At 34.5% G+C, this 12,089-nt stretch overlaps 1 protein-coding gene across 2 annotated transcripts; it reads left to right on the forward strand.

Moving 5' to 3' along the window:
• The first annotated feature begins 1,021 nt into the window (after positions 1–1,021).
• LOC104900359 (tRNA dimethylallyltransferase 2) lies at positions 1,022–7,422 on the forward strand. 2 transcript variants are annotated; one of them, XM_048647813.2, is made up of 10 exons: positions 1,022–1,376; positions 1,448–1,527; positions 2,274–2,342; positions 3,401–3,473; positions 3,582–3,736; positions 4,620–4,694; positions 5,050–5,463; positions 6,282–6,357; positions 6,489–6,649; positions 7,026–7,422. In XM_048647813.2, exons 1-10 carry the CDS (start codon positions 1,127–1,129, stop codon positions 7,182–7,184), a joined length of 1,512 nt encoding a protein of 503 aa, XP_048503770.1. In that variant the 5' UTR covers positions 1,022–1,126; the 3' UTR covers positions 7,185–7,422. The 2 variants fall into 2 exon arrangements, with proteins under 2 accessions (XP_048503770.1, XP_019106596.2); XM_019251051.3 differs by having other exon boundaries at positions 1,024–1,376; positions 3,642–3,736.
• The last annotated feature ends 4,667 nt before the right edge of the window (positions 7,423–12,089 follow it).

Genomic DNA, 12,089 nt, shown 5'->3' on the forward strand with positions numbered 1-12,089 from the left:
ACTATATAATTAGAGTTCTAATGTATTTATATGACTTATAAAGGAGTGTCAGTATCAAGTAAATGTTGGTCCAGTGATGATGGGGATTAGCTTTGGTAGGACGGATCTGTGTTGAATCCATACAACACTCTTGGGAAAGGAATGGAACCTAACTACCCCGAGCTAGGCCTCGATCCGAATGTAGCCCAAAAGGTAAATTGGGTGCAAACACATAAAAAAATAAAATAAAGGAGTGTCAGTGTACTTTTCGCTTAAGAAATAAAGTTTGTGGATTAATAGAGCCTAATCAAAATTAACCAGATGTAATTATAATTTATAAGATCCAAACACCCTAGTTATATTATGCATCATTCGTCCTGTATCTCTCTATCTCTGGCCAAAATTTCTCATTAATGTATACAAAAAATACTCATGTGAGATCATGTTAGTTTTGTCTCAATTTGTACTTTCATAATATCAATTTTTAATATTATTTTAATTAATACGCAATTAAAGATATCCAAGATTATCTTGGAAACCATCTAGAAAGAAAACACACCCTATATTATGAGACGGATTAAAAATATACTTTTATATCGAAGCTTCATTCATTTCTTGTTAAATTGCAAATTAGTTGTTAGGTATAGATTATGGTTTGGATAGAGGTGATCATAGGCCGGGTCAGACCAAAATTCGGGCCAAAATTTTGTGCCTAATGCCCGCTATTTTGGTCCAAAATCGGGTTGGGCCAAAAAATAAATTAAAAAGTCATTTTTGACTTGCCGAAAGCTAAAAAAAAATTCAAGTTGGACCTGACCAGGGGCCAAAAAAATTCTGCCCAAAACCAGCCCAAAAAGCGGGCCAAACCAAGATGATAAGGCTTGGGTAAGAAAAATTTCTATTTATTAATAATAACTATAAAATAATAACAATTTACTTGGTCGAACGGTTAGACTTTTGTATATCAACTTAAAATTACGCCTGTCAAAAAAAAAAAAAAAAAAAACTTAAAATTACGAGATCTAACCCTATATTATGCAAAACCCTAGTATTTTCCCCCAATTATAATCCTCAAGAACAAGAACGACTTTGAAGTGTTCTTAAAACAAAGTAAAGCAGGAAATTGGCGAAAGTCGAAAGAACAGAGATGGAAGGGAAAGAATTGGAGAGAGGTGTAGGTGGTACTTTGAGCTCAGAGCTAGAAAACCCTAGAAATGGCGGAGGGACAAAAAAGGACAAGATAATAGTGATAATGGGACCAACTGGGTCCGGCAAATCAAAACTAGCAATAGATTTAGCAGGACATTTCCCGATTGAGATCATCAACGCTGATTCCATGCAAGTCTACAATGGCTTAGATGTTCTCACTAACAAAGTCTCTCTCATCGACCAAAAAGGCAACGTCTTTCTCTCTCTCTTCATCAAACTGTTTTCGCTTCAATTTGACAGAATTTTATTTATGTTGCAGAAGTTCCGCACCATCTTTTAGGAACAATTAGCCCTAATGTGGAATTCACCGCTAAAGACTTTCGAGATGCTGCCATACCTGTAAGATTTCATCGTAATTTATCTGTTGAATGTTTTTATTATCATTTTTTCATGTAAATTAAGCTATATGCTGATTTATAGGTTTTCTTAATAGTTTTGAGGTTCAAATACGTGAATAATTAAGGGTTTTCAATCATTACAATTGGGTTTATGAGCAATTGTATGTCTAGCCTTTCATATTTCCAAGCATATCAAAAATATAACTGATACGCTCCACCTAAGTTTATGATATATCTATTTGCCTAATTGTGCTACTGAGTACTGAGGGTGAGGAGGGTGTGTTTAGTTGGACGGAGAACATTTCAATAGGGAACCGCTTTATATAGGCTAATTTAAATCTAGATTGATCTTCCACGGTTTGGTTGCAAGGGAAGTGTGGAAAATTAGTAACAGCAGAGAGAAGATATAACTAACCAAATCAGTGGAATAATAGAGGACGAGTGAGATCTTCATGTCATGGTTGAAGAGAGAGAAAGAGGGTTTTTGTCAAGTAAGCTTGATGGAGCCTTTGATGATGATGGAAAGTGAGGCTTCCCTTGCCTCACGAGGGAAAGTTATTTTGCATCCTTCGAAAAGCCCATATTTTGCCTCTTTCAAATCCAACCCAAACCAAACAAAGGAAAGTATGGAAAACAGTTTTTCGAGAAAACACTTTCATCCGAACCAAACACACTCTAATATAAGTATATAACCCTTTTTTTTCCGGATTTCAGCTTACCGTAATCTAACCCTTTTTCGGATTTCAGCTCATCAAGGATATTTTATTTCACAATCATCTGCCCGTAATAGTTGGTGGAACTAATTTCTACATACAGGTATCATCTTCTTTTCTTCTTTTTATTTCACTATCTTGAGTTTCCAACCTATATTGCCGTATTTTCTACATAAGCTGTTATTGTGTACCTTCTCTATTTCACACATATACTCCAGCATGGTGTAGGTGCCATGTAGCTTCAAGAGTCGATATTGGCATTTGAAACTATTGAACATAAATCAAACGTGGACTTCTTTTTACCTAATTATATTTTTGTTGGGTTTTCACTTTTCTGTGCTTCATATGTAGCTTATAAATTTCTAACAGCGTATGGTGATAATCTTCATACCTGTACAGCCGAAGGCACATTATGGATGTTTGTTGGCATCTTATGCTGATTTTGTGTTGCAAGGGTCTCAAGCCGTTCAAATTTGAAATATTTCTTCCTGTATCCCAAAATAATTTACCTTCTTATATAATATATGACGTCCTTAAAATCTTTTTTTCTCTTCTTTTGAGCAATTGCCAATAGTATGAGAAGTAAATTATCCTCTTTCTCTACATCACATCAACCCTTTATCTCTCGATATCCTAGCACTTTCTTTAACTTTCTTTTTCCTCTGCATTCATTTCTAATTATTATCTTAAAACTCGTGCTGAAGTAAGCTGGGAAGATACTTTGGAATGGAGTATAAAAATTTCGATCAGTTATGAGCATTTTAACTCATGACTCATCAAATTGTCTTTTGTTCTTTTGAGACAGTAGCTAACCATTCATGAAGTTCCATAATGTCAGATGTGCGTGAGCCATGTGTCTTCATATATTTTAAATGTTTTTTGTATGATATGATAATACCCTTTGATTCCTTCACCTCTGTTGGCATGTCCTAGCATCATGCGTCGCTGAAATGAATGTTGCTCGCATCATTAATGTCATTTGATCTGTATCTGCCTTGTATTCCCTCTTTGCTTAATCTTTTAATTTTCTTGGCTGTTCATTTGAGTGGATACTAGGAAGTGCCTTAATATTGTATATCTTGCTTTTCTGTTTTGGCTCTTATGAGCCATTTATGAACTACTAAACTTGTGGTTTTTTTTTTCCCTTTATGCTATATGCAGGCTCTTGTCAGTCCTTTCCTGCTTGATGATTCTTTGGAAGAGATGGATGTTTCTTCTTTAAGAGAGAATTCAGGTAAACTGTGGGAAATGGAAGTGCTCTTTTAATTTGCTTCTTATACCGTCAAAAGCTAATGTCACCAATTTTTATAGCAACCATACACATTTTGAACCTTTTTGTCAGGTTGTGAACATAATATAAGTTCCTCTTTACTAAATGTTGTCAATCGGAATGAGCATGCACTTTTTGAACAAGGCACTTGTGATCACAGCTATGAACGTCTTAGAGACCTGGATCCTGTGGCAGCTAACAGACTACATCCAAATGACCACAGAAAAGTAAGCTCTTCACTTCCAAATTCTGTGTACTTCATTTTAAGTTAACTAATTTCCAATTAAGTACAAGACATGTATTGCTCTGACATTTGTTAGAGGAGATCCCTCTCAGTTCGCTATGGGGCATTGAGCGACCTTAAAGGTTTCTTTTGTAGGGATGGAAGTATGGAACCCCTGCAGTGATTTTTTTGGGGGTTGTGGGAGTAGGATATGGGTGTTGCTTGCGCTTACATCTATTCACATTACAGTCTATCTGTAGTTTCCCTCTTACTGCTAAAAGATTTTTCAATATGTAGCTATCTTGACGTATCAAATTGTGGGGTTTTACTCTCTGGAATACCTCTGGTTTATTCATTACTGTTGTATGTTCATCATATGACTAACATTTAGTGATGTAAAGATTGAACCTTAGAACCTTCCTAGAAGGAGACTAAAAAAGTGAGTTTGATGCAAATTGAGGCTAAAAACTGAGGAGAAGCCTGTTGTCTATAATGGATCAGGGTATCCCCTTTGAACTCTATTGCTTATCTGTTAATTAATCAAATATGACTATTATTTGCCCACAAATGAAAAATCATGAACCTTGAAGTAGAGCCTGGCTGCCCCGCCTGCTACTTTCCACTCTTTTGTCGCTGCTTCCATAGTTCCATATAACATGCCTAGTAGGTAAAACCGTAAAAGTACCTTGGGAATGAGCTCCATAGTATCTGTGCAAGCTGTGGATTGAACAGCGTAATGGTTCTGTAACACTATTGGTTATTTGATATGTAGTATGATATCTAAATTATAGCATATCTTCTGTTATTGGTGCTTGGCATTTGTGTACTGATGCTTCTGCTAATCAACTAGCATTGATGTTTGGTGGATTCTGCTGAAAACTTTGCAGATCAGGCAATATCTAAAGATGTTTACTCATTCTGGAGTCCTCCCCAGCCAACACTTTCAGGGAAATATGACCGAGGTCTGTATTCGCGAAACTTGAAGACACTGCATTTGGGAATTTAAATAGGATTTGACTTGGTAGACTTGCATATCCCTGCGTCTGGAAGTTTATGTGTTAATGCTTGTTCTCGAATGCTGTGCTCTAATTTTTCTGCCAGCTATTTATAAGCAAATAGGGAATCACTGCAAAGCTATCAATGAGTTGCTTAAATATTACGTTGAACTTCCTGTTACATGACATCATCTTTTTGCATCTTTGGTTAGCAAGATTTTGTGCTCAATCAAGGAAGTGGAAGAGTGAGTCAAAATAGTGATATAATAATATAAAGATCTGGTTGCTTAAAATTTCTTTCACATTTTTATGTGGCAGACAGAAATGGGGTCGTCTTGGTGGTAATTCAAGATACGACTGCTGTTTTGTTTGTGTTGATGCTTCTCTTCCAGTACTAGACCGATTTGTTGAGCAGAGAGTGGATCAAATGATGGAAGCTGGTTTACTCAATGAAGTCTATGACATTTACAACATGAATGCAGATTATACGCGAGGTCTGCGACAGGCTATTGGAGTGAGGGAGTTTGAGGATCTTCTTTGTGCTGTCCTTTCTGAAGCGAGAAAGGAGAATGTTAATTCTTTTAAGGAATCATCTTCAGTGAAGGATGCTGATATATCTTTCAAACAAAATATCATGGAAGTTTTGAGTTCTTCCTCTATTTCCCCAAATAACCTCCTGCTGGAAGAAGCCATTTCCAAACTAGTAATGAACACCCGAAGACTTGTAAGGCGGCAAGTAAGCTTCCCCCCCCCCCCTCTCTTAAAATGGCTGATTACTCTTATTGTTAAATTTTTAAATTGATTGGATGAGGGGAATATTGCAATTGCTCCATGTTATAACTGTACACTTCTAAAATATCTGGTTGAGAGGGATGTTATGATAACCTTGAAGTAAGCTCTTCAATCTCCATGTTCACAATATGATGGCCTTGGTCGTGCTTTGTTTTGTACAGAGTCTTAGTACTTGAGCTTGTTACATTGAATTTTATAATTAAACTTCAACAAATGTTAGGTGAGACATACTTTCAATAACGTATCGTTAGTCATCCCTTGAATTTGCAAAGTCACTCCGGTTTTACAATGGCTAATTGCAAGTCTGCGAAATAAGTCAATTATAAAACTAGCTTGATTAAGTGTAATGTTTGGGCTGTATTACCAGATTGGTTTATCATCCATAGAAAATATTGTTGAGATCACTATCAATATCCCTGTCTCAGACAATATTCATCTTCACTTTTGGCAAGTGATAAAGAAAAGGGCACTTATGTGACTAAAATACTTTTTTCCGTTCTTAGCACATTTGCCTCTGTTAAAAGCATCCATTACTCCGAACAACTAGTCATTGAAGGTGCTCAGCTGAGGATTCATACATTATTAGTTTGAAGAGGAAAGAAACACCAGTTGTTACATTATCCCCCGTATAAAATAGAAGCTTCTTGCTGATACAGAGAGGAACTTCTATCGTTCTGTTTCTATGGATTTTCTATTCTGAGTTTTCACGTAGAATAATTTGCACCAACGAGCTAATATCTGCGCATATCTGTTATTCTGCAGAAGAGGAGGATCAATCGATTGCAGACGTTATTTGGATGGCACATGCATTTTGTAGATTCTACGGAGTCTTTACTAGGTAATCCTTTTCGTAGTCTTTAGAAATTTCTAGATGGACAAATACTCCATCTTTGAAACTGTTTTCTTTTCTTGTGCTCGAGACACACTCGTTCTAATCTATTCTAATTTAATCAAACCCTGATCTTTCAGGAAGTTCGGAGGATACATGGGTTGCCCAAGTGGTTGAACCCGCTGCAAAAGTGATAAGTTGTTTCCTCAATTCCGATGTGATGTCAGTTTCAGATCGTGCTGACAGCGTCGCAGTCCAAAAACTCAGTGAGAGAGATCTATGGACTCAGTACACATGCAAGGTGAAATTAGTAACTTAACTTTTACTTTTATACATTCCATGAAGCCACTCCCTGAGATGCATGAAACTCCTATGGTTACTTGTCACGTTTTGTAATTCAGAAACTCAAGCAATCTCTTCTTTACATGATTCTTATTTTGTCCTAAAATGATAACTTTCTAATGATCTCTATAGTTTCTTTTTTCCCGAAATTCAATAATCTCATAAATTAAACCTAATGAATTGTTTTATTATTTTGCAATTTCCATATTTTCATTTTGTTTGAGTTTTGCACTTTTGCTTTTGTATTTCCATATTATCGCATTTCCGTTTCCATAGCTGCTAGTTTCAAAGATTTTGACGCATCTCTTCCCAATTCTCGTGCATTATATCTCTAGGCGTGCGACAAGGTTCTTCGTGGTTTGCATGAGTGGGAACAACATAACCAAGGGCGTGCTCATAGGAAACGGACCACAAAGCTAAAGAAGCGCCAAGGTTCTGGAGGTTCTTTCTTAGTTGAGGCCGCAGGGGCTGACCACTTAGGTTCAAAAGTTTAACAACTTAACAAAATTACACTTGCTTTATATAATGCTTCACGGAGATCTTTTACTGATTGAGGTGAGGGCCTAAGTCTGATAGTGATATTATTTGTTAGACAAAATTTCTCCCTCAACTTATATTATTTGAATGAGTATACCTCGTGTTTCTTGTGTACTCTTAAAAGTTTGTGCACACTATGCTGTGGTACTTCCATGAGTACTATTTTTCTATGAAAAGATGCCTTTTCGTGACTCACGAATATATGACTGAAATTGATGTAAATGTAACATGTATTGTATTTGTACAAGTACAATAATGAAGATGATAAATTGATTAAATCTAGTGGTCCTTATATATGGTATCGTGTAATGAAAATAGCCTGTATGTTGGTACCACTTTACCTACTAAATTGAAAACTAAAGGAGATATTTATTTCTTCTACTTTTCATTTTTTAAAGAGTATGTGAAAGATTATAGATATTACCTACTTAGCACTTAGCACTTAGCAGCAGTGTGTTTCGCATGTAGCACATGTGATGTAGCTACTATAGTCTATAGTCTATAGTTAGGAAGAAACTGTCTATTTAGTAGGTAATCTATCCATTAAAAATATAATTTAATAATATGTCAAAATTAAATTGTCAATTTCAATTATTATTTTGTCAATTTCAATTATTATTTTATTGTCTATATTAGTGGGTATTTTATCCGTTGGGTAGCTGATCAATATCCCCATATAGGCATATACTATAGTTAATTAAGTTTTGATCTTGTATGGCTTTTTGAAGAAAAAAAGATCAAAATCTTGTATGATCACAATCTTTTTAAGGAAACTTTCTATATTTTTGGGTCTAACTCGTATGTTGTACAAAGAGAGAGAATCAAGAGAAAATTAATGCTCATTGAACATTGATATGTCGTTTAGAGAGTCTTCAAGGACAAGAGAATTGATTCTAGAATCTCTTTAAATCGTTAGAGAAACTCTAAGCAACTGAGCTATGTTTTACTCTTTGAACATATATAATCTCGGGAGGTTGTAGTAGTTTCTTTCACGACATGTTTGGTAGCTGTTAATATATGGTGTAGTGGTTATATATCAATATGATTTTATGAATAAAGTCTACAAACTGATGATAATATATGTCAGATAAAACAATAAGGTATTTCCATAACTTCATAAATAGATTGATATAAAATATGTATAAACTGATATAAAATATGAACAAACTTTTTTTTTTTTTTTTTTGAAAGAAAAAATATGAACAAACTAATAGTAGTAGATATGTATAAACATATAAAAAATAAACACAAAGTGACAAAAAAAGTGTATAAACTGAAATGGTAGAATTCCTTCTCAATCATTCCAATTTACATCTTAGCTAAGATCTCTTCTTATAATAGTAGAAAAGAATTACTTCAAATAAGCATTAAAAAACACTGTCATCATGGATGAAAAATTAAAGTAGTTTACTTCAAATTCAAATTCTTTTAGCTACTTAAATTAACTTACCATCAGGTTCAATCTTAACTATCTTATATTTATAATTTACTTCAACAAGTCTATGATAATCAATAGGGCAAACTAGTTAAAAAATTATAAAGTTGTTAGTTGAAATGAAAAGGAAAACTGAGGCAAAGCCTTTAAAACAAAAAAAAAATAAAAAACGGAAAACTAATACTTTTTCTATTTCGAATTAAATGTAATAATTTCACTTTTACACTACTCACACATTTCACTTTGACTAAGATTTGTGATTTATACATAATGAAAAACATAGTCAAGTGGGATCTTGTTAGATCCGTCTCGTGACGTACTTTCATAAAACGTAATTTTATAATTTTATTTATATGTAATTATAAATACTTGTGGTCAAAATAATACCTCGGCATACATAAAAGTGAATTTATCGCATTTAATTCGATAAGTAGGATCAATTAATGTTGTGGGAACATTCTTTAATCATTTGGACATCTTTTACATTGATTCAAATTATTATTTTTGGGTAAGAGCAAAAGGTTGAATGGACCAACACACTTAGCAATTTCGAATTTTTTCTTGAATAATGCAAAAGTGGGTTTTAATTCCCAAAATGTGCCCAAAAAAATTAAAATTCCCTGCGTACCGTCCACGTAGGACGGCACGCGAGAAAATTGTTTTTTTTTTGTTTTAACCCATGAAAACCGCTACTCGGAGTAGCGGTTTACCTGCGCAAAATATGTTGAGCAGATATCAGTTTTCATAATAAACCGCTACTCGGAGTAGCGGTTTACAAAAAAAAAAAAAATTTTTTTTTTTTTTTTTTTTTTTTTTGTAAACTGCTACTCCGAGTAGCGGTTTTACCTAAGTTAAAAAAAAAAATTTCTCGGCACTTGTAAACCGCTACTGCAAGTAGCGGTTTTACTAAAAAAAATAATTCTCGCGTGCCGTCCTACGTGGACGGTACGCAGGGAATTTTAATTTTTTTGGGCATATTTTGGGAATTAAAACCCATTTTTGCATTACCCAAGGAAAAAATTCTAGCAATTTCCATAATGAAGCTTTGAATAGTCGTTTTGGAAATGTCTTTATATGGAAGCCTGAAGGGACAGTTGAAGAGAATATTAAGGCGTTTACATGCAAAAATTGCCAAAGGCTCAGTTTCGTAGTCTTTAATAGTTGCGCAAGGCAAGGCAATGGGTGGTGATCTTAACCTAAATAGTCAGTAGTCAACTATACCATCAGTGTCAAATGTATCTAATTATCTAATTAAGGTGTAATTGCCAAAAATAAACAAGGAAACTGACGAAGATGTCAATTCCATTTTAAAGGCTGAAAATAGATATGCATTTATTTGTTAACATTCAATTAAGAACTACGTAAACCAAGGATGTCTTGGCCTAGTGGTTAAGATTGAAGTGCAGTGAATAATAGGTCACAGGTTCGAATCCCCCCTCCCTTTCTTTGTACTTTGTACCGCCTTCGTGGCTCATATGAATCAAAAAAAAAAAAATTAAGAACTACGTACGTAGTATATATTATTACAAATCCCCTAAAAAAATACTCCCTCCGTCACAAAAGATAGTTCCCATTTCCATTTTGGGTGTCCCAAAATATAGTTCCCATTTCCATATTTAGTTTCACAATTTTTCGTAATTTCTCTAGAAAAAACGTGTCCCATCATTTATTTGCTTCTTGAATTTTGTTTTTTCATTTGTTTATTCAACTAAAATGTTACAATTAATGCTCTTTCACCAATTATTCTCCATTCTCTCTCCTAAAATCATCTTTTCCCATACCACATTTATTTAAATAAACAAAAAATCTTTAATATCCCTCTTATATTCTACTTGCATAAATTACCATGAAAATAGATAAATGGGAACTATATTTTGGGACGGAGGGAGTACATTATTATAAGTGAAAGTATTGGGTCAGAGCGTCTGATCCAATACTTTCTGTCGGACGACCGCCTTTCATCTGCAAATAACATCAACCGTCTCTCCTCTTTCCCACCTTTTTTCCGTCCTCCACCGCCATTCTTACACTCACCGTCTTTCTCTTTCTTCAACCTCTTCAATAAATTTATTCTTTTCTTCAATAAAAACTGATGAACGAAAATTCGAGATTACGGAAACATCAAATGAAGATAAGAAGAGAGAGAGAAAGAAAAAAAACCTCGATGGTAGGAGAAGAGGAGGAAGAACCACACCAGAAAACATGTCAATGGCGGTCGTCGGAGAGAGAACGAAGTTGGAGAGGAAGGAGATGAGGACTGAATAAAAATTGAAACCAAGTGAAAAAAATTTGGTCTTTTGCAGGGCCGTGGCAACGATTTTCGGGGCCCTGCGCAATTTTTAAAAATTGGGCCCTTTCTTTTGACTCTATATATATATATGGAGTACATACAATACTTAGTATAGATGATGGCTAAAACTAATTTTTCTCCTAGTATATTTTTGTTTTTGAAAGAACAAAATAATCTAGATCAAGAAACAAGAAACAATATAATTAATTAATATTAAAAAAAAAAAGAAAAATGGAAAGAAAAGAGATAAGAATAGAATAGTAATTATTATGGGAAACAGTAGTAATTATTATGGGGAAACATAGTAATTATTGTGGGAAGTTGTGTCTCCATGTCTAGTGTGTGCTTTTTCAAAAAATTGTTATTGTGAAGAATTGAACCCCTGACTAGAGGGTTTTATTTAAAAGCACTCACCACTAAGCCAAAGCAATTTTGCTTGTCATTGTTTGATGCGTAGTTATAATATACCATACCAGATTTGATTTTGGTCCCCTAACTAGTGGAGGCCCTGCGCGGTCGCCCTGGTCGCGCCGCCTCTCCGCCGGCCCTGGTCTTTTGTGTTCTTTCAGTTGGTGTGTAAATTCTTTCAGCTTGTGTTGTTTTTCTTTCATTTGGTCTTCTGTGTTCTTTCAGTTGGTGTGTAAATTCTGTCAGCTTGTGTTGTTTTTCTTTCATTTGGTCTTCTGTGTTCTTTCAGTTGGTGTGTAAATTCTGTCAGCTTGTGTTGTTTTTCTTTCATTTGGTCTTCTGTGTTCTTTCAGTTGATGTGTAAATTCTTTCAGCTTGTATTGTTTTTCTTTCATTTGGTCTTATGTGTTCTTTCAGTTGGTGTGTAAATTCTTTCATTTGGTCTTCTGAACAAAAATTGAAACCAACTGAAAAAAATTGAAACCAACTGAAAATCGTCCGACCAAATATTATGGTCGGACGCGTCCGACCCAATACCTTCTCTTATTATAAAGTACAAAAGTTATTAGTCGAGATTAAGGAAACAATTAAAAATCTCACCACGTCCAACTTAAAAACGTTGTTAAAATAAATAAGTTAGTTAGTTTCTAATCGCAACAACTTTAACTATTATTTTAACTAGCTCAAATGTTGCATTTACCACATCCAACTTAGAAACTATCTAATTGT

Source organism: Beta vulgaris, chromosome 7, assembly GCF_026745355.1.
Source record: "Beta vulgaris subsp. vulgaris cultivar EL10 chromosome 7, EL10.2, whole genome shotgun sequence".
Lineage (NCBI taxonomy): Eukaryota > Viridiplantae > Streptophyta > Magnoliopsida > Caryophyllales > Amaranthaceae > Beta > Beta vulgaris.